The following is a 27,052-nucleotide window of genomic DNA, read 5'->3' as shown; positions in this document are numbered from 1 at the left end:
GGAATACTAGAATGTATTTATTATGACTGGTAAATCATTTATGTTCTCAATATTTCAGTTATTTTCTTTAATTTCATCTATAATAATTTTTGTCTGTGTGTATACACCTGTGCTATGTTGTGTATGTGCAGTCAGAAGACAACTTACAGGTGTCTATGCCCTATTTCCTCTAGCAGAGTTGTAGAGATCAAACACAGGTAGTCCAGTTTTCCAGCAAGTGCCTTCAATTATCGAGTGAAATCATTGGCCCTTATTTACCTGTCAAAAACACTTTTGTATATATGTACCATTATGTGTGTGCATATGACACAGCCCAACTGTAAAAATCAGAGAAAAACTTGCATGAGTAATGTGAGTTCCACATCACATATAAAGTCAGGTCATTAGGCTCAGCAGCAACCACCTTCAGTCACTGAGACACTTCTCTGCCATTCATTTGTGCTTCTGAGAAAGTGTTAAGAACAAGTATTAATTCCTCGGAATAAAGTAACCCATAAAAATAATGGCAGTATTAATATCATTTTCATTTGCAAGTAGGTTTACTATTCAAATTATTCTGTGTTCCTCTATTCTTGGATGTCAATTTGTAAAAAAGACAATATTTTAATGATGAAATGCTTCTACTAATCTTACATAATTCCCAGTGGGATCACTCAGTGTTCCCACCAAATGTGCTTAGTGTATAAGGCTTTACTGCATTTACTGGTTTCATGGCATGGGCCATGGCTTCATTGGCTTCATTCCTACACCAGTAGGACTTCCCTCATGCCTTTGAAGACATAACATGCAGAAGCATTATCACCTGATTTCATTCACAGCGTTTCTCTCCAGTATGAGTTCTCTGATATGTCTCAATATTAAACTTACATGCTAAAGCTTACTGCATCAATTACATTTGTAGGGCTTCTCTCCATGACATTTTTTTTGTGATTATGAAGGTTACTGTGACATATAAAGGCTTGTCCATATTGACTACACACATAGTTTCTTTCCAGTATGATTTCTTTTGTGGATTTAAAGATGACTACAATATGGAAAGGCTTCACCACACTGATTAATTTGGTTTCTTAGCAGTATGATGTTTTCTATGATATCGAAGACTACTACGACTTGCAAAGGCTTTACCACATTGATTACACTCATAAGGTTTCTCTCCACTGTGACTTCTTTCATGTACCTGAAGACTAAAGCGACGTGTAAAGGCTTTACCGCATTGATTACATTCATAAGGTTTCTCTCCAGTGTGAGTTCGTTCATGCCTCTGAAGACTAATGCAATGTACAAACGCTTTTCCACATTGATTACACTCATATGGTTTCTCTCCAGTATGGATTCTTTCGTGTATATACAGATCACTTCGACGTGCAAAGGCTTTGCCACATTGATTACATTCATAAGGTTTCTCTCCAGTGTGAGTTTTTTCATGTTTTTGAAGACTACTGCTACATGCAAACGCTTTACCACATTCTATGCAATGATAGGGTTTCTCTCCTGTATGAGTTCTCTTGTGTAGTAGAAGATTACTGCGACATGCAAAGGCTTTACCACATTCATTACAGTCATAGGGTTTCTCTCCTGTATGCGTTCTTTCATGTATTTGAAGAGAACTGTGACTTGGAAAGGCTTTACCACATTGAGTACATTTGAATGGCTTTTCTCCAGTATGACTTCTTTCGTGTATATAAAGATTACTGCTATATGCAAAGGCCTTACCACATTGACTACATTCATATGGTTTTTCAAGAGTATGATGTTCTTCATGATTTTGAAGACTTCTATGACGTGCAAAGGCTTTACCACATTGATTACACTCATAGATTTTCTCTCTAGTATGACTTCTTTCATGTTTTTGAAGAGCATTACTATATGCAAAGGCTTTACCACATTGGTTACATCCATAGGGTTTCTCTCCAGTGTGCTTTCTTTTATGAATCTGAAGATTACTGCTACTTGCAAACGCTTTACCACAGTCACTGCAATCATAGGGTTTCTCTCCTGTATGAGTTCTTTTGTGTAGTAGTAGATTACTGCTACATGTAAATGCTTTACCACACTCGTTGCAATCATAGGGTTTCTCTCCTGTATGAGTTCTGTTGTGTATTTGAAGAGAATTGCGACTTGGAAAGGATTTACCACAGTGATTACATTCATATAGTTTTTCTTTAGTATGTTTTTTTTCATGTTTTCGAAGATGACAGAAATTTGTGAAGATTTGACTGCATTGCTTACATTCATAGGGTTTCCCTTCAGTATGGATTCTTCCATATATTTGAAGAAACCTTTTATCTGCAAAGGTACATTGCTTCTTTCCATATCCCTTAAGTTCACAAGGCTTGTATTCAGAGTGACAGATCTTATGTCTATCAAAGGAGAGACAACAAAAGGTAGTCACAGTGCACTCACACAGGCTAACATTTTGTTCCCCTTGACATGTGCTATAGAGATTAAGATGTTTCCACAGCAATAACTTTCTTGCCTCCTATGAACTGTTCCTCTCACTAAACTTTAGAAAATCACTGTAAGCATATGAATAACATTAGCTTTACTATGAACTATTTGCTTATAAAAGGTCTGGGACATAAGCCAAACACCAAATCAATGTGTATGCCTTTTATGATAATTGAATGGCATGGTACTAAATACTACCTGAAACTCAAGGACATGGTCTTGTGAGAATTTAATAGTAATTAAAAACATAAAGCTGTGCTTCTCTTTAAAACTTCAGTTCCCATTAAAGTTTCCCATTAAATCAGTAATGCATTTGTTTCAGCTTTCAAATGAAATTTACCTTCCATATCTTCTAGAGCGCTGAGAGTGTTCCTCACTATTCAGGTCTTCCAATTTGTATCCTAAAATATGATACCAGAAATTTTATTTATTTTTTTTTACAAATGTCAGGTCTATTTGACTTTTTTCCCCATTAATTAATTAATTTATTTATTCACTTTACATCCTGATTGCTACTTCTCCCCTTGCAGTCCCCCACCCCCTTCACATAGTTCCTCTCTCCTTCCTGGGAGAGTGGGAAACAACCCAGCCCTCTCCAGGTATCGGACACATCAAGTCTCTGCAGGGGTAGGCACACCCTCTACCATTGTGGCCAGACAGAGCAGCCCAGTTAGGGGAACAGATTCCACAGACAGGCAACGAACGGTTTTTTGCACAGTCCCTGCTCTAGTTGTTGGGGACCCACATAAAGACCAAGCTGCACATCTACTACATATGTGCAGGGGGCCTAAGTCCAACCCATATATAATTTTTGGTTGTTGGTTCAGTGTCTGAGATTCCCCAACGGTCTAGATTTGTTGACTCTGTTGGATTTCCTGTGGAGTTCCTATCACTTGTGGGGCCCTCAATCTTTCCCCTAACTCTTCCATGAGAGTCCCCAACCTCTGTCCAACATTTGGTTGTGAGCCTCTGCATCTGTTTCAGTCAGATGCTGGGTGGAGCCTCTCAGAGGACAGTTATGCCAGGTTCTTGTCTGCAAACATAGCAGAGTATCATTAATAGTGTCAGGGATTGGTTCTTGCCCATTGGGTGGGTTTCAAATTGGGGCTGTTATTGGTTGGCTGCTCCTTAGTCTCTGCTCCACCTTTGTTCTTACATTTCCTGCAAACAGGACAAATTCTACCTCCATTGGGGGTCCTGCCTGGATACAGGAGGTTGCCTCACCAGGTTGTCTATTGCTACTGCTATAAGTCTCAGCTAAGGTCACTACCATAGAATCTTGGGAGTATCCCCTATCACTAGTCTCTGGCATGTCCTTGAGATGATCCCACCCCTCACTCCCCACCCTCAGCAACTGTAGATTTCCATTCATTCTCCTGGCCTCTCTCCTCTCTCTCCCCATTCCTGATCTTGAATGCCCCCAGTCCCTTTTCCATCCTCTCTCCTACCCAGTCTGTCCCTCTATCTGTCCCTCTTCTAAGTGAGATTCAAACATTGTCACTTGGGTCATCATTTTTGTTCAGCTTTTTTGGGTCTAGTGAGGTTATCATGGTTATCCTGTAGTTTATTGCCAATATCCACTTATAAGTAAGTGTATAACATGCACGTCCTGTGGGTCTTGGTTACCTAACTCAGGATATTTTCACAGAAGATATGATAGTATAAATAACTGACCCCAAAATTTCTACCAGAGAGCTTCTACAGCTGATAAACACTTTCAGCAACATTGCTGGATACAAATTAACAGAAAAAGAAACCAGTAGACCTTCTTTATAAAATGATAAATAGGCTGAGAAAGAAATTAGAGAAACAAATATTCTTCAAAATAGCCACAAATACAAAATACCTTGGTATAACTCTAACCAAGCAAGTGAAAGACCTGTATGATAAGAACTTCAAGTCTCTGAAATAAGAAATTGAAGAATAAATACAAAGATGGAAAGATCTCCCATGTTCGTGGATTGGTAGGATTAGCATAGAGAAAGTGGCCATCTTACCAAAAGCAATGCAATTCCCATCAAAATTCTGACATTTTTTTTTACAGACCTTGAAAGAGCCATTCTCAACTTCACACAGAAAAAGAAGTACCCAGGATAGTTAAAACAATCCTGTATAATAAAAGAACTTCTGGAGGTATTACCATCCCTGATCTCCAGCTTTACTACAGAGCAACAGTAACAAAAACTGCATGGTATTTGTATACAAATGGACAGGCTGATCAATGGAATCAAATCAAAGATTCAGAAATAAACTCACACACCTACAGACACTTGATTTTTTGACAAAGAACGCAAAACCATAGAATGGAAAAAAGAAAGCATCTTCAACAAACGCTGAGGTAACTGGATGTCTGCATGTAGAAGAATGCAAATAGACTCATATTTATCAGTCTGCACACAACTCAAGACCAAGTAGATCAAAGACCTCGACCTAAAACAGCTACAATAGAGTGAGAAATAGCCTTTGTCATGATATTTATAGTAAAGTCTTTATGGTTGGCCTTAAGTGGAATGTTTCAACGAAGCTTTTGCTACAATCAGTAGAGGCTGAGAAATTGCTCTGAGACTGTTTGAACCTTGAAGAAATGTTGTGTCTAGAGAATTTGCACTTAGTGCTACTTGAGAACAGAGAGAACTGCACCAACCTTGCTCTGAAGACACTCCTGGGAAACGTTTAATTATGGCTAGCCATGGTCAAAGGGACTGAGGTTTGTGTGGGTCACCTGCTCACAGGGAGCTAAGGCAGGATAATGAGAGTAGCAGCAACCTTTCCCAGCCACAATCACCCTTGGGTAAAGTTAGAATAAAACAGCCAGTATTGGATAGCCCTAGGGTTGCTTGTATTTTGATGCTAATTCCGCTCTCCGGGAAGGGTTTCCAACCCAAGTACTAGGGTGACTTCTTGAGAACCATCCCCTAATGAATAAAGAACCAATCACTAAGCGAGTAGGCAGGAGTTCCAGGATGGATGGGGAAGAAAGGAAGCAGGAAGGAGAGGGTCCTTTTGGACAAGGGATAGCATCTCCTGGTTTCAATGGGAGAGCCATCAGGATTTGCCAGCAGAAGATTTAGATTTAATAAGGCTTACAAATTAGGATTTTAGTTGTTGTGCCCAGAGATTGAGTTACCTTGTTTCTGAACTAAGTTTGTGTTGTGCTTTCCTTCAGGAGATGGCTCATCTGGGTTTGGGTTCAAGAGAGAAAGGTATGGCAGCAAAGCGAGGGTGGGGTGGGGGGGTTGCCTGATGTACCATAAAGGTCGTGGGGGTTTTGAAGCATGGGGCTGGCATGGTAGCGACCTGCCAATAGGAACTTAGCAAACTGGATGGAGAGATTTTGGAGCTCTGAGTCAGAGTCTCCATGAGATAAGAACTGACCAGTGAGACCACCAGGGCAGAGAGTAGCAGGGAGAAGCGCAGGAACTTGGAGTCCTTTTTTAAAATTTCCCGCAACAAGTATCTGGAGTGAGGTAGCTGGGCATTAGTCTTTTCCAAGTAGGTTGGTGAGCTTCTCTCTACTGCAGCACCTACCACCAACAATATCTATCAATGAATAGTACCCAATTTTGTGGACCAGGAGGGGGAAGAATCCGGACTCACCAAGACTGAAGGTGAAAGAAGTTGTACTTACAAAGAGATAAGTGTGTCTCCAGGATTTGGCAGAGGCCATGGAAAATTTACCAGCTGGTCTGAGTAATTTCTCATCCCAAGAGCAGAAGTATGTGCAGCTAATTCAATTTTTATTGGAAGTAGAGTAAAAGCAAAAGAGATTATTGAACTCTTTGCATTAATTAAAAAGCACTGTCTATGGTTTAAACTAAGTCCAAATATTCAATTAAAATTGTCAGTGTGGAAACAAGTGCTAAGGTCTTTAAAACAGGCCCACCAGATGGATGAGTAAATACCTATAAAGATTTGGTCTTTATGTACTTTAATTTCAAATGTCTTAGGACAATTACAGAGTGAACAATCAGAAACATATAGATCTAGTATACAGTAAGATAATCTATCAATAAGTGAGAAGGATACTTCAGAAGAGACTGGAAGTGAGGATGGAGAGGAATTTCCTCCCCCTCCTTCACATGAAATAGACTTTAAAAAGGGACATACTGATTTTACTGAACAACTTCAAATATTAAGTAAACAGGTAGAAAAGCTCTTGAGACTTCCCCCAAAAAAGAAGAAAGGCATGAAATATTTTTAAAAAAAAGTTACTTCCCAGAAGATGAGAAAAGATATGAAAAAAAGAAAAAAAAAAAAAGAGGTACTTAAAAAAAGAATTAAACCAAGCAGACCCCTTCTCATGAAAAAAAGAAGTATTCTGTGAGTTTAAGAGCCTGGACTAGAGTTGAGGAACCAGGAGAAAGGACTATCTCTTTTACTAAATTTACCTAAAGTCCTGGGGAGGTTTATGACTTTTTGTAAAACTTCAACAGTGCAAAGAGCAGTAGCAGATCCAGATATAAGAAAGGTGCTACTTGGGCTGGAGAGATGGCTCAGTGGTTAAGAGTGCTGACTGCTCTTCCAAAGGTCCTGAGTTCAAGTCCCAGCAACCACATGGTGGCTCACAACCATCCATAATCTGACGCCCTCTTCTGGTGTGTCTGAAGACAGCTACAGTGTACTCACATATAATAAATAAATAAAATAGAAAGAAAGGAAGGAAGGAAGGAAGGAAGGAAGGAAGGAAGGAAGGAAGGAAGAAAGGAAGGAAGGAAGGAAGGAAGGAAGGAAGGAAGGAAGGAAGGAAGGAAGGAAGAAAGAAAGGTGCTACTTGAATCTTTGGCTTTTGAAAATGCAAATAAACAATGGTAAAAAGTGATAAGACTGTTTGGATCTGCTGCATATAATGCAACTTTAATTGGACGAACGCCTTAGCTAAATGTTTTATATCACTTTCACACACATACACACACAGAGTCTCACACACACACACTTGGTGCTTTAACTGTGGGAGGCTTGAGTATCTGAAAAAAGGATGCAGATGTTTGCTTACTACAGGAAATGCCCCATTTTAAAACAACCACCAAGAACTTGTAATAAATTTGGAAAAGGCAGACATTGGGCTAATGTATGCTGATCAGTAAGAAACTGTCCCAGGCAGTTTTTTATCAACAGGAAATGAGATAAGGGGTCTACCCTGGGGCTCAAGATAACTTGAGCCAACAATATTCTGTTAGCAATACAACAGTTTATCAACAGGGCACTTAGGGGAACTTTAAATGTATTATTGGAGATAATATATGCTACTTCAGGTACACTGCTGCTCTTTACTTAGCAGTAGGTAAATATCTTACACTGTCGTCACAAATTCCTTGATATAAAATACCCACTGGTGTGTATGGTCCTATTCTTACAGAAACAGTAAGAGTAATTTTGTGAAGATCAAGTGTTAGTTGTACATGCAGGATTAATAAATGGAAATTATCAAAGTGAAATTAAAGCCATGGCTTATGTTAAGAAAACCACACAATTAGAGGCAGGTAATAGGATTGCTCAGTTACTATCACTATCATATCATAAAGGTAAAGCAGCTTTAATAAAAAGAACAGAACAGATTCTCCCACGGATTTAAAAAAAAAAGTCACCGATAAAGCTATTACTGATTCTCAGTATGCAGAAGGATTTGTCTTATGTATAGAAACTGCTGAACTTGTTCCTGATAACTCAGAATTATCCTTACTATTTATTCAATTACAAAAGGCAATTAAAGACAGAAATTACTCATTGTATATAACTCATATTCCTTCTCATACTGGATTTCTAGTATTACTGATTCAAGGTAATGGTGAAATACATCAATTATTAATAGAAATGGGTTAGAAGCGTCAAGTAAGAGCTTAAAGAGAAGGTTCTCAGTTACATGGCCACAAACTTTTTAAAAAATCATTAAAATTTGTCCTAATTGTTGCATATATAGTCAAATTCTTTTACCTGCAAGCAGTAATCCTGGAGGTGAACAAAGAAATAAAATTTGGCAAGTAGAAGTATTTCATTTAACAGAATTTGGAAAGCTAAAATATATACATAATACTATTGATACATAATACTATTGATATTAGGCTTTCAATGGACAACTGCCTTAAGCTCTGAAAGTGCAGATTTTGTAGTATTAAATAAGTATTTAATTATATAAAGATAAATAATAACTAATGATAAGTAATATTTAATAATTACTAATTAAAATTAAATACTAATAAATAGCACATTTATTAGGAACAATGGTAATTATGGGGATGCCATCACAAAATAAAACTTTACATGATAATACACCTACTTATCTTTCTAACAAAATGAAACAATTTTTTATATGACATAACGTAAAACATATTACAGGTATTCCCATAATCCTACAAGTCAAGCAATTGTGAAAAGATCTAATCATACATTAAAAGAGATGTTTTTAAAAGAAAAAGGAGGAAAGATAAGGACTCCTAGAGATAAATTAAACAATGCATTATTGACTTTAAATAATTTTAAATGCTAATGAAACAGGAAAACAGCTGCTGAAATGCATTTTCAATGATGTTTTAACATCACAAGGAAAGCAAGGATGGAATTACAGTGGGGTGGAGTTTATGTATTTGTTTCTAAGGGAGATGAAAAACTGGATTCCATCAAAACTAAATAAAATTCTACATGAGCAAGCTAGGTATTGTGGAAGCATTTGCAGCTGACATGGATAGCATGGTTTAGGGGGCAGAGAGAGAAAGGCAGAGAGAGAGAGAGAGAGAGAGAGAGAGAGAGATTGATTTTGAAGCAGACAGCTGATCCTCCTATATAGTGACAGCTTAAGAAACTGGCTGATAAAAGAGAAACAACAGTTTGACTGTCTGGAAAATCTCTGATCACTACTCATTCCTTGCCATGCTGTCTGTTTCTAGTTTCCATTATTTACTATACAAGTAATGGAGTCATCTTTACTGGGTTTATACTCCTAATCCTCCAATTAAGACAGGAAGCTGAGACATGGATATTCTTGTGTTGGTCAATGAATTTACCTGGTCCTTATGACCACTGTGGATCTGATCAACCTGCAGAGGAAGGTAAAGAAATTGTAAATTATATTGTGGGAATAAAAGGAATACTTATTTGTATGGTTAATGGAATGTATTGTCTAAGTATAACTTCCTACGTTTGGAGATCTAGAATTGATCGTGCTACTACACAGAATTCTTACAGACAACTTCCTATGCTTGGTGCATTTGGATTGGAGGGACAAGAGATTAACATACTAGTTCCACAAATTAGCCATCTTGTGAATTCTGGATTACTAACTAACACAGGTATGATGGGTACAGTGCGTACAAATGATACCGTAATTAAGATGGTGCTCACTGCACAGGTGAGAATCCTGAGACGCCTGTTATTATCTCCCAAGGAGAAGTCACCGGAGCCCTTATGCTTGAGGGTCTTCAAATCCTTGACGATAGTCTCACTCAGAATTGATGTGACAATGAATAAAACTGTGGAAGTTGTCTCTGCTTCTAGAGACTTTAGTGAGTGGCATGGAGTTGGAATGTCAGGCCCTGTATCACCATTTGATAATTCTAGTCAGACTAATCTGTGGAAATTGGCAAGCACTTTTCATCCACTTGAAGCGAGAACATAAAGTTACACTTTAATAAAAAAAAAAATTTCATTTGTCCTTTAACTTAAAATCATACCTTTTACGGCTTTTGTGCCATCACCTTACTTGTTCCTGAATGGACCTGTGCAATGACGCCATAGTGATTATTGCGTCATTTATACATGCGATGCTCTTCATACCTGTGCCAATGCCAGTGCCTCTTTGAATGTTTCCTTTGAAGTTTATATATTCTCAGAGCAAGTCCAGCAGTCTGGATGCCAGTGAGGTTGTCAAGACCATAGCAAGACTCACCTGTGATGATACTATTACAGAAACTTGCTGCAAGAATATCAAGAATAACTCGATTGATAGTGGGATCGATCACTTATGTGGCCCTGGGAATCATCGCGTTAACTGCTACAGCTACTACAGCTAGAGTTCCACTTCATGAAGAAGGTCAAACTGCTGAACTTGTTAAATGCCGGCATAGGCAGTCTCATGAACTTTGATTCAACAAAATAAGATAAATAGAGAAATGCTTGATGAAATAGGTGAGCTGAGACAAGCTGTAAAACTCATTGGAGAGCAATTAGAATTATTCAAAGAACAAATGAAATTGAAATATGACTGGAATATTGTTTCTTATAGTATTACACCTTTAGGACTCAGTGATAACAAATATGATTGGGAAAACGTTAAAGTGCATTTGTAGGATCATCTTAATTCTTCTCAAATGTTTTAGGATTTGCAGCAAAAAATTGTAGAAATGTCTTCAAAGAAGCTGCCTAAAATAACAGGGATGGATGTTATACAATGTCTTACAGATGCTGTAGCTTCAATTGATCCTATGAATCATTTTAATAAGTTTCTTCCTCTTGTGATTTTTATAACACTCTATGGTGATTACTTTACTGGTTTTAAAATGTAGGCTGGTAGCTGGGCTGGTGAGATGGCTCAGTGGGTAAGAGCACCCGACTGCTCTTCCAGACTGCTCTTCCAAAGGTCTGGAGTTCAAATCCCAGCAACCACATGGTGGCTCACAACCATCCTAACGAGATCTGATTCCCTCTTCTGGAGTGTCTGAAGACAGCTACAGTGTACTTACATATAAATAAATAAATCTTAAAAAAAAAAAAAAAAGTATGACTGGTTACCGGGTGTGGTGGCGCACACCTTTAATCCCAGCACTCGGGAGGCAGAGGCAGGCGGATTTCTGAGTTCGAGGCCAGCCTGGTCTACAAAGTGAGTTCCAGGATAGCCAGAGCTATAAAGAGAAACCCTGTCTCGAAAAAACCAAAAAAAAAAAAAAAAAAAAAAAAAAAATGTAGGCTGGGCTGGAGAGATAGCTCAGTGGTTAAGAGCACTGACTCCTCTTCCGAAGGTCCTGAGTTCAAATCCCAGCAACCACATTCAGATGGTGGCTCACAACCATCTAAAATGAGATCTGACGTCCTCTTCTGGTGCATCTGAAGACAGCTACAGTGTACTTAGATATAATAATAAATAAATCTTTAAAAAGTAAAAAAAAAAATTAAATATAGGCTGATTTATTTGCATAAAACTGTTACACAACTAGATAGACAAAAGCTCATATTTACTGCACAACTCCTTATTTCTCCAACAATAATTTGTACCCCTAACACAAATCCACTTAAAAACAAAAAGGAGGAAGATGTAGTGATATGTGTGTATGTATTTGTGTGTGTGTATATATATATGTGTGTGTGTGTGTATATATATATATATATATATATATATATATATATATATAAAAGCCTTTATGTCTGGCTTTAAGTGAAATGTATAGCAAAGTCTTTGCTATATTTGGATCAATCTGTAGAAGCTGAGAAATCATTTGGGGACTGTTTGAAGAAATGTTATCTCTCTAGAGAATCTGTTCTCAGTGCTATGTGAGAGCTTGCAGGTGCACCAACCTTGTTCCTCAGGTATTCCTTGCAAGTCTGGAGTTCTTTACTTTCAATTATGGCCAACCATGGCCAAAATGAACTAGGATTTATGTAAGTCATCTGCTTTCATGAGTAGCAAGGACAAGATAATTTTGGTAGCTGGAACCTTTCCCAGCCCCAATTACCCTTGTATAATGTTTGAATAAAGTAACTGGAATAAGCTAGCTGGGTGTCAGTCTTTTCCCTCAGTTGAATCCCTCTGCTCCATCGAAAAAAATGAAGGCTTCGCATATTGGTGAGCTTTTCTCTCTCCCACATTACCTATGAACAACATCAATCAATATACCTGTACTGGCTAGTTTTGTGTCAACTTGACACAGCTGGAGTTATCACAGAGAAAGGAGCTTCAGTTGAGGAAATGCCTCCATGAGATCCAACTGTAAGGCATTTTCTCAATTAGAGATCAAGGGGGAAAGGCCCCTTGTGGGTGGGACCATCTCTGGGCTGGTAGTCTTAGGTTCTATAAGAGAGCAGGCTGAGCAAGCCAGGTGAGGCAAGCCAGTAAAGAACATCCCTCCATGGCCTCTGCATCAGCTCCTGCTCCCTGACCTGCTTGAGTTCCAGTCCTGACTTCCTTTGGTGATGAACAGCAGCATGGAAGTGTAAGCCGAATAAACCCTTTCCTCCCCAACTTGCTTCTTGGTCATGATGTTTGTGCAGGAATAGAAACCCTGACTAAGACAATACCCTTGAACACACTGGTACAGAAGATAATTTCCTAAACAGAATGCCAACAGCTCAGGCTCTAAGATCAACAATTGATAAATGGGATAAATGAAACTGAAAAGCTTCTGTAAGGCAAAGGATTCTGTCAAAAGAACAAAATAGCAGCCTACAGATTGGGAAAAGATCATCTCTAACCCTACATCCACAGAGGGAAAATATCCAAAATTTATGAAGAACTCAAGAAGTCAGATACCAACAAACCAAACAACCCAATTAAAAAATGGGGTACAGAGCTAAACAGAGAATTCCCAAGAGAGGAATCTCAAATGGCTGAGACACACTTAAGGAAATTTTCAATATCTTTAGTCATGAGGGAAATGCAAATCAAAATGACCCTAAGATTCCATATAGGCATCAGAATGGCTAAGACAAAAAAATCTCAAATGACAGCACATGCAAGGAACCTCCATTGCTGGTGGGAGTGAAAACCCCACTATATAACCACTCTGGAAATCAATCTGGCAATATCTCAGAAAATTGAGAATGGTTCTACCTGAAGACCCAGCTATACCACTCCGGGGCATATACTGAAAAGATACTCCACCACACCACAAGGACACATGGTTCACTATGTTCATAACAGCTTTATTAATAAAAGCCATTTGTGGATGGCCCTGGTGCTGTCTGTATTTTGATGTTAATCCCACTTTCCCAGGAGGGGTTGTCTGGATCGAGGAATGAATCATGTACTCAGGTGACTTCTTGTGAGCCTTCCTCAAATGAATAAAGGAACCAAACACTGAGCAAGCAGGCAGGACTTCCATGTTGGACAAGGAAGAGAGGAAGCAAGAGAGAGATAGGGGCTTTTGGAAGGGGACAGCAAGAGGACAAGATGTAGCCACTAGTGTCTCCTGGTTTAGATGGTGATCTGCCAGAAGGATTTAGATTTAATATGACTTACAAGATTAAAATTCTAGTTGTTGCACCCAGCGATTGAGTTACCACTGATTCTGAACTAAGTTTGTGTGGTGCTTTCCTTCACACGGTGGTGCAACTGTGTTCCAGATGGAAAGGTAAAGGTGGGTTTGCCTGATGTGCACCCCAAAAGGACATGGGAGTTTTGAAGCATGGGGCTGGCCTGGTGGCGAACCACCAGTGGGAGCTTAGTGAGCTAGGTGGAGAGATTTCGGAGCTCTGAGTGAGAGAGTCTCCACAAGATGAGAACAGGCTGGCCATTGCCCACCAGTGACTGGCCAGTCCACCCGTGGGTGCCTCGTCAGCAGTAGCATGGATTTATTTTTTAATATTTCCCACAACAAAGCCAGAAACTGGAAACAACCCAGATGTTTCTCAATGTGGAGAGCTCTTGGGGCTGCTTCTAGGAATTTGGAAAGAATACTTGACATTGGGCTAGGACAAAGAAGTAAACTCACTAGAGAAAATACAACCAAGGAATGTGTATTCCTTCTATCTTGATCATCTTGATAAGTCCCTGGAAACAGTGACCTCGGGACTTTAGTCTATGCTTTGTTTGTTCCTTGACTACTTTGTTTATGCCTTAGGCCTGGCCACATTCTTTGTATGTACTTAGAACGATATAAAAGCAGACTGGGAGAAATTAAACCCACTTCAGCTTCAATATTAGTTGGGGTCATATTATAATATTATCTAATTGTCTTTTCTTTCTCTAATCCTCACTCCTTCCCTTGCAACCCAGTTGACTAAGTTGGCTTGGTCACCTCAACCAAAGAATGGATACAGAAAATATGGTTCATTTACACAGTGGAATACTATTCAGCTATTAGAAACAAGAACATCATGATTTTATTTTTCAGTTAAATGGATGAAACTAGAAAACATTATCCTGAGTGAGATACTATGAAAATTTTAAGTTAGTATCTCTGATGTACCTAAGAACCATGTCTAATTATTCACCACATTCTTCCTTTATCAAAATTTAAGTCACAGAAGTATCCCAAAAAAAACAAGAAATGGTTACCCCCTTGTTTAGAAAGTGAAAGACAATTAGCCTTCTTACCTATAGCAGTGAGGTTCCAGTAGGTTTCCAGCATCACATCTTTGTAGAGACTCTTCTGGGAAGGATCCAGCAAAACCCACTCTTCGTGAGTGAAGTTCACATGCACATCTTCATAGGTCACTGCAGCCTAAAATATGCCATATAAGTAAGTATATAATAGAAATGTATACTTCATTGAGAATATATTTATATACTTCTGGGTGTTCCACATGCTTTTTCCATATTACAGAATTTCAAATGCAGTCAAAGTCATTTTAGAAAGAAGATCACACCTCTTTGAATTCCATACATGGAGAGAGACGAAAACCAATCAACATTACTGAGTATATATTAGCAAAACTGTATCAAAAAAATCCCTAACTTCAAAACGGGGTGAACCTTTTAATACCAGACCCCAAGAGGCAGAGACAGGCGAGTTCCATGATTCTAGGCAAACCTGGTCTATGTAGTGATTTTCATGACTGCCAGAGCTACATAGTGATACACTGTCTCAAGAAAACAAACCAAAAAATACAGAAGTATTTAGGGGTTCTTTCAAAAATCCCCCAAAGAGTTAAACATTCACTCCAGTTCAACAGCAGTCTTCAAATGAAGATGTAGAACTCTCAGCTGCACCTGCACCATGCCTGCCTGGATGTGCCATGCTCCTGCCTTGATGATACTGGACTGAACCTCTGAACCTGTAAGCCAGCCCCAATTAAATGTTGTCCTTATAAGAGTTGCCTTGGTCATGGTATCTGTTCACAGCAGTAAAATCCTAAGACACTAATCAAAAGATGTCCTGGGGCACGCCTAACATTCCAAGGAAGATAGGTTAATGTTTGTGACAAGAAACCATTCCTATGAAGCACAGAGACTTACCCTAAACCATTCTAATGAAATACTTGTAATAAATATTTCTTTTGTATAAGGGGACTGATGTAGAATTATTTGAATGATAGCACACACTCCAGCTACAGCTCGGACCCCCCCAGGTATTCAGACACACCCAGCTTCACAGGTGAGACCTTAAACCCCACTCAGAAACCTGGCATACAGGGACCCCTGCAACCAGGGGAAGCAGATTCCTGCCCAGCCGGGGAGACCTGGGCGCCTTCCAGCTCCCACCTGTGCTGGACTGGAGCAGAGACTCACAGCACACACCCCATCAGCAGCTCGGACCCCCCAGGTATTCAGACACATCCAGCTTCACAGGTGAGATCTTAAACCCCCGCCCTAAGACCAGTCATACCAGGAACCCTGCAACCCAGTAAAGCAGATTCCACACAGGTGCCTGCTGGCTCTGATTTGTGCCCATCTTCCACCTGTGCCCCACGAGAGTAGACCCATCCAAAACAAAACCAAATTTAAACAATACCTTTCTACTAATCCAGCCCTACGGAGGATAATAGAAGGAAAAGTCCAACACAAGGAGGAAAACTACATCCAAGAAAAAGCAAGAAATTAATCTTTTCACAACAAATCCAAAAAAAGAAAAACATATAAACATAATTCCAACTCTAACAATAAAAATAACAGGGAGCAATGATCATTGGTCCCTAATATCTCTCAACATCAATGGACTCAATTCTCCAATAAAAAGACATAGGCTAACAGACTGGATATGTAAACAGGATCCAGCATTTTGCTGCATACAGGAAACACATCAGAGCCAAAGACAGACATTGCCTCAAAGTGAAAGGATGGGAAGAAAATTTCCAAGAAAATGGTCCCAAGAAACAAGCTAGAGTAGCCATTCTAATATCTAACAAAATAAACTTTCAACCAAAAGTTATCAAAAAAGATGGGGAAGGTCACTACATACGTATCAAAGGAAAAATCCACCAGGATGAACTCTCAATTCTGAACATCTATGCCCCAAATGCAAGGGCATCCACATTTGTAAAAGAAACATTACTAAAGCTCAAAACACACATTGAACCTCACACAATAATAGTGGGAGACTACAACACCCTACTCTCACCAATGAACAGATCATGGGAACAGAAACTAAACAGAGACACAGTGAAACTAAAAGAAGTTATGAACCAAATGGACTTAACAGATATCTACAGGACATTTTACCCTAAAACAAAAAAATATACCTTCTTCTCAGCACCTCATGGTACCTTCTCAAAAACTGACCATATACTTGGACACAAAACAAATCTCAACAGATATAAGAACATTGAATTAACTTAATCTCATGTATTCTATTGGACCACCACAGACTAAGGCTGGTCTTCAATAGGAAAAAAAAAAAAAAAAACCAACAACAACAGAAAGTCCACATACACGTGGAAGCTGAACAAGTATCTACTCAAAGATAACTTGGTCAAGGAAGAAATAAAGAAAGAAATTAAAGACTTTTTATAATTCAATGAAAATGAAGGCACAACACACCCAAACTTATGTGACACAATGAAAGCAGTGCTAAGATGAAAATTCATAGCTCTGAGTGCCTCCAAAAAGAAAGGGAAGAGAGAATACACTAGCAACTTAACAGCTCATCTGCAAGCTCTAAAACAAAAAGAAGCAAATACACCCAAGTGGAGGAGATGGCAGGAAATAATCAAACTCAGGGCTGAAATCAACCAGGCAGAAACCAAAAGAACTATACAAAGAATCAACAAAACTAGGAGCCGGTTCTTTGAGAAAATCAACAAAAGAGACAAACCCTTAGCCAGACTAGCCAGAGGGCACAGAGACAGTATACAAATTAACAAAATCAGGAATGAAAAGGAAGACATATCAACAGAAACAGAGGAAATTCAAAAAATAATCAGATCCTACTACAAAAGTCTATAATCAACAAAACTAGAAAACCTGGATGAAATGGATGATTTACTAGACAGATACTAGGTACCAAACTTAAATCAGGATCAGATAAACCATCTTAACAGCCCATAACCCCAAAGGAAATAGATGCAGTCATTAAAAGTATCCCAAACAAAAAGAGCCTAGGGCCAGATGGTTTTAGTGCAGAATTCTATTCAGACCTTCAAAGATCTAATACCAATACTCTTCAAACTATTCCACAAAATAGAAACAGAAGAAACACTACCCAATTCTTTCTATGAAGCCACAGTTACACTCATACCTAAACCACAAAAAGACCCAACAAAGAAGAACTACAGATCAATTCCTCTTATAAATATTGATGCAAAAATACTCAATAAAATTCTCGCAAACAGAATCCAAGAATACATCAAAATGATCATCCGCCATGATCAAGTAGGCTTGAACCCAGGGATGCAGGGATGGTTCAATATACGAAAATCTGTCAGTGTAATCCACTATAAAAAAAGAAAAGAAGAAAAAAAAGATATGATCATCTCATTAGATGCAGAAAAAGCCTTTGACAAAATACAATACCCATGTTAAAAGTATTGGAGAGATCAGGAATTCAAGGTGTATACCTAAATATAATAAAAGCAATATACAGCAAACCAATGGCCAACATCAAACTAAATAGGGAGAAACTCCCATTAAAATCAGGGACTGGACAAGACTGCCCACTTTCTCCCTACCTATTCCATATAGTGCTCGAAGTTCTAGCCAGAGCAATTAGACAACAAAAAGAGATCAAAGGGATACCAATTGGGAAGGAGGAAGTCAAGTTATCACTATTTGCAGATGGTACGATAGTATACATGAGTGACCCCAAAAAATTCTACCAGAGAGCTCCTACAGCTGATATATAACTTCAGCAAAGTGGCTGAATATAAAATTAACTCAAACACATCAGTAGGCTTCCTCTACTCATCAGTAGGCTTCCTCTACTCAAAAGATAAAAGGGATAAGAAAGAAATTAGGGAAACAATACCCTTCACAATAGTCACAAACAATATAAAATATCTTGGTGTGACTCTAACCAAGCAAGTGAAATGTCTGTATGACAAGAATTTCAAGTCTCTGAAGAAAGAAATTGAAGACGACTTCAGAAGATAGAAAGATCTCCCATGCTCATGGATTGGCAGGATTAATATAGTAAAAATGGCCATCTTACCAAAAGTAATCTACAGATTCAGTGAAATCCCCATCAAAATTCCAACTCAATTCTTCATAAACTTAGAGCAATTCTCAAATTCATTTAGAATAACAAAAAAAAAAAAACTAGGATAGCGAGAACTAGTCTCAACAATAAAAGAACTTCTGATGGAATCACCATCCCTGACCTCAAGTTATAATATAGAGCAATAGTGATAAAAACTGCAGAAACAGGCAAGTAGATCAATGGGATAGAATTGAAGACCCAAATATGAACCCACACAACTAGGGTCACTTGATCTTTGACAAAGAAGCTAAAACCATTCAGTGAAAAAAAGACAGCATTTTCAACAAAAGGTGCAGGTTCAACTGGTGGTCTGCATGTAGAAGCATGCAAATTGATCCAAGTGGATCAAGGACCTCTACATAAAACCAAATACACTGAATGTAATAGAAGAGAAAGTGGGGAAGAGCCTCAAATACTTGGGCACAGGGGAAAACTTCCTGAACAGAACACCAATGGCTTATGCTTTAAGAGCAGCAATCGACAAATGGGACCTCATAAAATTGCAAAGCTTCTGTAAAGGAAGGGACTCTGTCAATAGGAGAAAACAGCAACCCACAGATTGGGAAAAGATCTTTACCAATCCTACATCCAAAAGAGAGCTAATATCCAAAATATACAAAGAACTCAAGAAGGCAGAGAACCAAATAATCCCATTAAAAAGTGGAGTACAGAGCTAAATAGATAGCTAATATCTATCCAATATATACAAAGAACTCAAGAAGTTAGACTCCAGAGAACCAAATAACCCTATTAAAAATCGGTTATAGAGCTAAACAAAATTATCATCTGAGGAGTCTCAAATGGCTGAGAAACACTTTAAGAAATGTTCAAGATCCTTAGTCGTCAGGGAAATGCAAATCAAAACGACCCTGAGATTCCACCTCACACCAGTCAGAATGGCTAAGATCAAAAACTCAGGTGACAGCAGATGCTGGCAAGGATGTGAAGAAAGAGGAACACTCCTCCATTGCTAGTGAGATAACAAGCTGGTACAACCACTGTGGAAATCAGTCTGGTGGTTCCTCAGAAAATTGGACATAGTATTACTTGAGGACCCAGATATACCATTCCTGGGCATATACCCAAAAGACACCACAATGTTCATAGCAGCTTTATTCATAATAGCCAGCAGCTGGAAACAACCCAGATGACAGAGGCAGAACTTTTAGATTTTGAGGGCAAGAGTCCAAGGGGGAGAAGAGGAGAATCGCCATGAGGAGGAGGCAGAGAGATCAGAATTAAAGGCCCACCAACATGTAAGAATCCAGTGAAGCAGCCCCAGGGTCCACTCCCTGCTTGGGTCTGAGAAACCAAAGATAAAAATAGATTTACAAAATGTTAGCTCAGGAATACTGGAGGGAAAATGTGCTAACCATGGGGAAATTTAGAAGTACCCAACCATTGAGCTAGGAAGGCATTTTAAAAATTAAACTGGCATGTGTATGTGTTTGTGTGTGTGTGTGTGTGTGTGTGTGTGTGTGTGTTTCATTCATGCATCCAGAGAACTCTTAGGCAGGTGCAGAGGAATTGAGCGGCCTGCTGGGAACAGAGTGGCATTTTACTATTTGCCGCTACATTCCCACTGTAAGGCCTGTCCAGAGACCCTCTTTTACAAGGGCCACCCAGTTACATAGGCCTCACTAAAGTAGCAACTCCCCTATACTGTCATCAGAGATCAAAAGACTCACACAACACAGACCTTGACAGCTGCTTTACACCCCATAAGAACAGAGTCACCATACCGGAAATCTGTATTTAAGTAGAAATTCTTTCAGTCAGTTTCCCACAGTACTTTATATTTCTCCTCCTAGTTGTATGGTCTATAGTGTAAACAGTCCATTACACACTCAATGTCTAGTGCAGCCATCCCTTTACTTCAGACCTGGACAACCTTAGGTCAAAGTCAAGTAGGAACAACAATTAAAACAGAAACAAGGAGGGATATATGGAGGGCCAGGAGAAAGAAAAGGGAAGGGCTAAACTAACTAATCATGACCTCAGAAATATATTTTAAAACATTGACATGGGCTTTATGGCCCTGTGTACCCAAGGGACTAACACTTTATATTAGAGTGCACCAAGAATATCTCAAACCTAGTTTAACTACAGTAATTCAGTTTCTAGAAGAAAATTCACTTGTTTAATCCATACTCTTGATTGCTCTAGTCTTCAGACCAAAAAGCAGTATTTATCAATAAGTTCATCAATCACCTAAAACTGATTACCTGGCTAATCTCTGATAAATGCAACTGCAGACAAAACTGGAAAACTTTCACCCTCATTCATGTCACCTCCCTTTCTCTACAATGACCTTTGACCTTGACTGAACTACAAGGCCTTGTAAGTGGACAACTGGTTCCAATTCGTTTGTTTGTTTGTTTGTTTGTTTGTTTGTTTGTTTTTCGAGACAGGGTTTCTCTGTATAAACCTGGCTGTCCTGGAACTCACTCTGTAGACCAGGCTGGCCTCAAACTCAGAAATCCGCCTACCTCTGCCTCCCAAGTGCTGGGATTAAACCACTGCCTGGCAACTGGTTCCAATTCTTACACAGGTCCCTGTGCATTCAAATCTCCCCAGCAAAAGTCTGAACTCCACTAGGAAACTCACTAAGTTGTCTCCTTCCTTTTTCCTGACCTGAAAACCTTACTCCCAGCACTGGGCAGCAGAGGAAGTTTTAGGTGTTCACCTCAATTCTTAACCACAGAGTGCAAGGCAAGCCTGGCTTCCTCTGCTGGATAGTTTTCTGTCAACCTGACACAGCCTAAAATCATCTGAGGGAAGGGAACTTCAACTCAGAAAATACCTGTATAAGATTCAGCTGTAGGCAGGCATGTAAGGTATTTTTAACTTAGTGATTAATGGGGAGGGCCCAGTCCATTGGAAGTGGAGCCATCCCTGGATTCTATAAGAAGTCAGACTGAGCAGATGCTCTGGAGCAAGCCAATCCAAAGCACCCTCTATGGACTCTGCATCAGCTCCTGCTTCCAGGTTTCTGCCCTGCTTGAGTTCCTGTCCTATCTTCAATGACAATCAGTGTTGCTGAAGTGTCAGCCAAATAAACCCTTTCTTCCCCAGCTTGCTCTTTGGTCATGGTGTTTTATCACAGCAGCCGAAAAACTAAGACACCTACATGACACATTGCTCTATAAATAAATAAATGAATAACTACTTGAAGAAAGTTGGATTAAATTATTACTAATTGAGAAATATTGGAGAATAGAAGCAAGTAGAGATTAGAGTAGTGATGTATGTAAAACAACTGAAAACTTAAAAGTAATACTATGGTGGTTTAAATGAGAATGGCACCCATATGTCCGTATGTTTGTTCATCAGGGAAAGGCACTGCTTGGGTAAATTTAGAAGGTGTGGCTTTGTTGGAGGAAGTGTGGTCTTAAAGGAAGTGGGTCATTGAGGGGTATGATTTGAGTTTCAAGGGCTTAAGCCAGGCCCATTGGCTTTCTGTCTTCATGCTGCTGTCAGTGCTTCTATTGCTGAGAAGAGACACCATGACCAAGGCAACTCTCATAAAAGAAAACATTTCATTGGGGCTGGCTACAGTTTCAGAGGTTTAGTCCATAATCACTATGGCAGGAAGCACAGCATCGTCCAGGCACACAAATTGCTGGAGAAGCTAAGAGTTCTTGGTCTTGATCCACAGGGAGCAGAAGAGGAAGCCTGTGTCACACTGGCCAGCCTAGTGCATATAGGAGACCTCGAAGCCCACCTCCACAGTGACAGACTTTTTCAACAAGGCCACGCCTACTCCAACAAGACTACACCTCCTGATAGTCAAGCATTCAAACGCACGAGTCTCTAGAGGCAATGCCTACACCACTCTATGCCAGATGCTGATACTTAGCTTTTAAAAGAGATAAAATAACTACAGATCACGTTAAAACAGATCAAGTTCATTCCTGGTAAAGTGAATGCCATTAATAAGAGAGTTTACGACCTTCCCTGTGTAAAATGTTATTTGCTGAGTGCTATATGCTGCTACACAAGCCACAGACAAATGCCCTGTGACTCAAACCTCTCACCACACTGAAGAGAGCCAACTAGCTTTGCACTTACCCATCTGAGAGAGTTGGAAAAGTGGAAATTTCATTGGACCAAGGTAACCTCCCCAAATTAAACATCCACCAATTTGTTTGCCTTCATTCCTATCATATGAATTAATGCATAAAAGTCACCTGAAACATCAGAACATTCTTTATAATGGAGACCAGCTTAAAACCCAGCTACTATCTGTTTCTGTTTCCTCCTGCAGTTTACACAGTAAACTATTCCTTCTATTCTGGTTTCAAGAAAGAGAAACACAAATCTTTGTCTTGTTACTGATCTGGCCAGCCCACTACATGGTTCAAATGGGTGTTTTCAGAACTGTGTGGTGTTAGAAACCTTTAATCCAAGAAATGAGGAGGTTGACTCAGAAAGGCAGCAAGGCCTTAGAAGACAACCTGAGTCAACACAAGAGAGCTTGTTGTAAAGGATGTTTACAAAAAGCCTGAAGGTGAAGCTGTTCTGGAATTAATGGGCCTTCCCAATGAGAAATCACACCACACACATCGAGATTAGTGAATAAAAAATCTCTTTATAATGCCAAGTCTCAAGCTCCAGTGAACAGATTTTGCAAACTTCTATAACTACACACTGCAGACTTATACATCCCACATATGCTGTCAACCTCTAGTCGTTCAAATAAGAATGGTGCCCACTAGCCAGGCGTGGTGGCCCATGTCTTTAATCCCAGCACTCGGGAGGCAGAGGCAGTCGAATTTCTGAATTCGAGGCCAGCCTAGTCTACAGAGTTCCAGGACAGCCAGGCTACACAGAGAAACCCTGTCTCAAAAAAACAAAAAAACAAAAAACAAAAGAAAGAAAAGAATGGTGCCCACAGGCTCATGGGTTTCAATGCTTGGTCATTAGAACGAGGTGTTACTTGACAAGGCGAGGACTTTTTTTGCTTTGGAGTTTGCGTGGCCTTCTTGGAAGAAGTGTGTGTCACTGGGGCTGGGCTTTGGAGTTTCAAATGCTTGGGCTAGGCTCACAGTCTCTCCTCCTTCCTGCTGATCTGGATTTAGAACTCTCAGCTACTTCTCCAGCACCATGTCTGACAATGTCCCACCATACTCCCCACCATGACCAAACCTCTAAAACTATAAGCAAGCCCTAATTAAATGGTTTCCGTCAATAAGAGATGCTGTGGTCATGGCATCCCTTCACAGAAACAGAACTTTGACTAAGGCACTGCTCCGATCTAATGGCTTCCTAGGACTGCTTTCTTATGCATCCCAAGACCACCTGCCCACGGCAGCACCAAACACAGTGGGATGGGAACTATTGCATCAATCATTAATCAGAAGAATACCTATCCATTGCTTGTTCCAAGCTCACCAAATTTGACCAGTATACCTACTGAGTCTTCTCCTAACACCCAAAGACAGATTCTAAAGCAAACCTAAATTCTCTTAACCCTCAGATTTCATCTTGTGCATAGGCATACACACATGTAAATTTCTGAAAATCTGTCAAGTTTAAGACTGGCGAGATGGCTCAGCACTTAAAACCACTTATAAAAAAGCCGATGACAAAAGGTCATCATGAATGAAAACATGAGCACACAAGACTGAATAAACAGCACAGTGACACCGTCTGACTTCTAAATTACCCTACACCTGCAATAAAGACTGTGCTGTTTGAGACAAACAGAACATGAGAGAACAAGCACACTTAGGGCAAAAACACAATTAATATTCGGTCGATTTTGACAACTTATGCAGGGAAACACAGTGAGTCTGGCCTTACTAACACACGTGATTGGTCCACCGTGGCATCTACATGCGAATGTGTTAATGACACAGACTTTACACTGCGCAGAGTTAACTGAGATGGATGCTACACCCGAATGTCAAGTGCCAGGTTCAGAACTTCTGGAAGACTAGGGAAACTAGAGGTCTGCCAGCCAGCCACTGCCTCCCTTGACAATGACAGCGCGCATGCGCGAGCTCTGCAGCCAGCCCAGAATGGTTTATAAGCCCAGCTCCCGCTTCCCATGCGGTGCGCAGGCGCAGCCAGGAGACCTAAGTCAATGAGAGGTCCCGCTTCCACCTGCGGGACCACAACTCGGGAACAAACGGAATGACACCGACGCCGCGTCTCGCCGCCAGTTCCCGCACCCCGAGTCAACCCCACACGGGCTCCCGCGGATCTGCTCCTCCCCGCGTGGGGACGGCGGCCCCGCTCACCATGGCGCGGATTCGGACCTCGCCCCACTCTCCTCACAGCTGCGGGAAGCAGGGTCACTGCGCCCAACATGGATGGAGGAGTCTTCCTCTGCCACACACCGGAAGTGCCCGCCTCCATTCCGATTGGTGTTCCGCCTCGAGGCCCTGATTAGCTGGTGAGGCCTGAGTGACAGGAGCAGATCCCTTAGCGACTGAGGCTGTGAAGGGACGCAGCACAGTCATTCTCAGCCCTATCCTCCACCCCAGGCACAGAACAGATTGGCCTTACACCTGGACTGCAAAGTCGTCCCTGCACCTAGTGGGAACTTCTCCTTCATATAGGTCTCTAGCATATGCAGATCATTAAACAAGGTGTAGTGGATTGATCCCCCTGCCTCACAACTGAAAGAAAGCCCATTTCCATTCAGGTCAGATTTAAACTACCGGATGGATATTTACCAGGTATCAGCAATTTCAACAAGGCACACCATGGATTGCAAACACCTCTCTCAACTGCACGTCGTTGAACAAACATAACAGTGCCCCAGCCTTCTGCGGTGGCACTGCCTTATCATGCAACCTTGTGATGTAGAGGCAGGGCATCAGTAGTTTAAAACAGCCTGGTCTATGGCACAATACACCACCAATTCTGGTCCAGGGAGGTATCAGTATAAGATGATGATGGCTCATGCCAAACAAGTTTATTAAGAAGTGCATGTATGATACACTGTTTGCAGAGGGAGAATCAGTCAGCAGAAACCAATTCAGCAATGCTGACAAGAAAAATACAGGATGCCTCAGATTGAGCACAGGTGGCCTTGGAGCTTATAACCACGGCCCCTCAGGCCAAAGAGCCAGGTTCCCTTGACTCCTTCAAGACCTCCTGAAGCACCAAAACAGACCTTGCCAAGTTGACCTTTGGCAAGAACATAAAACTAGCACCTCTAAGAAAGTCTTGGATGGCAGGAGACGGGTGTTAAATCATTCTTAAAGTTGTTTTCTATGTGGGCATATTAGAAGTAAGTTCAGGGTGGCCAAGGAAGAGACCAGCATTGCCATTTTAGTGTCTGGAAAAAGAAAACGTTACTCTTCATCTAGAAGCTATGTTCCTGCCCTAAGCAGAGGCTTTGTTGGTTTTTATTCTAAAGAGGTGGTGGCTGTATCATTTCCCCTTTGGCTTGAGTCTCACCTCAGTCTTATTCATTTGGATAGTCTAGAAAGAATTGCTGCAACGGATATGGAGAAGTAAGAGAAAAGACGTGCTGCTCCAGAGACAAGTGGATCTTTGAGGAAACTAAGGTTTTACCGGGATAGGGAAATTAAAAATATTTGAATTTCTTAATCCAAAAACAAGATTAATAGTACTTGATGGAAAATACTCATATTTGATTTGTTAAACATATATCCTTTTGTCTCTTCTATAAATGCTGTTCCTTTTAAACTCATTTAAGATGTCATCACTATGTTCTGTGTTGAATCAAGAAAGTACAATGAGGAGGGGTACCTGTTTAGTGTTAGTTGATTCAATAATCCTTAGCCAGACTTCAAGTACAAAACAAATAATTATTGCATTTATTTCATTATTATGGTTTAGGGTGAGACCTTTGCATCATAGGTATGGGTCCTTGGCCAATTCTCATTGGAATGTTAGGCCAGAGATTCTGTTCTCTTGGTCATGGGGATTTCCATTTAAATATGTTATCACTTTTAACTTCCCTCCTTCCCACAGCTCCTAGAATCACTTAGCTGAAAGATCAGAGTTCTCAAAACACTTTTGAGATCGTTGGACTCTAGAAAGGATAAAACGTTCCAGGCAGTCAGCTTTCTCTCTCATTTCTTTAATTTTGGAAGCTGCTTGCTTACACTTTGTACATACTCAGGTAATTATTCCTTCTTGGATGTCTATTGGGGTTGAAGACTAGACAAAGTCTCCCATATACGTTTAAAGTGTTTAGGATTTAGGAAAATGTATTAAGCTCTATACAATTATGGTAAAGAATGATTTAAACACAGAATTTAAACTCACCAAAATAGAATAGATTATAGAATACTTTATCCAAAGATTCCAAACAGAAAGAGCCTTTTATTAGCTAGAAGGGGAAAATG

At 40.0% G+C, this 27,052-nt stretch overlaps 1 protein-coding gene across 3 annotated transcripts; it reads right to left on the bottom strand.

Annotated features, from left to right (window-relative positions):
* On the bottom strand, positions 1–25,053 carry AU041133 (expressed sequence AU041133). Of its 3 annotated transcripts, none has more exons than NM_001163064.1 (4): positions 24,968–25,053; positions 14,687–14,813; positions 2,789–2,849; positions 1–2,360 (listed from the first exon to the last, which is right to left on the bottom strand). In NM_001163064.1, exons 1-4 carry the CDS (start codon positions 24,968–24,970, stop codon positions 1,055–1,057), a joined length of 1,497 nt encoding a protein of 498 aa, NP_001156536.1. In that variant the 5' UTR covers positions 24,971–25,053; the 3' UTR covers positions 1–1,054. The 3 variants fall into 3 exon arrangements, with proteins under 3 accessions (NP_001156536.1, XP_030100884.1, XP_030100885.1); XM_030245024.1 differs by lacking the exon at positions 24,968–25,053 and adding an exon at positions 9,447–9,479 and having other exon boundaries at positions 1,032–2,360; positions 14,687–14,721; XM_030245025.1 differs by lacking the exons at positions 14,687–14,813; positions 24,968–25,053 and adding an exon at positions 9,447–11,021 and having other exon boundaries at positions 1,032–2,360.
* Between the last annotated feature and the right edge of the window lie 1,999 nt (positions 25,054–27,052).

This window comes from Mus musculus, chromosome 10 (genome assembly GCF_000001635.26).
Source record: "Mus musculus strain C57BL/6J chromosome 10, GRCm38.p6 C57BL/6J".
NCBI classification, from domain to species: Eukaryota; Metazoa; Chordata; class Mammalia; order Rodentia; family Muridae; genus Mus; species Mus musculus.
Note: the sequence above shows the minus strand (reverse complement) of the source record. Positions and strands in the feature narration are given on the sequence as shown.

Bases quoted from the DNA above. Each gene is read 5' to 3' on its own strand.
- AU041133 (NM_001163064.1), bottom strand. The intron at 2,850-14,686 runs GTAAGAAGGCTA...ATCATATTTTAG, and splicing joins CTGGAACCTCACTGCTATAG to GATACAAATTGGAAGACCTG. The intron at 2,361-2,788 runs GTAAATTTCATT...CTCCTTTGATAG, and splicing joins CGCTCTAGAAGATATGGAAG to ACATAAGATCTGTCACTCTG.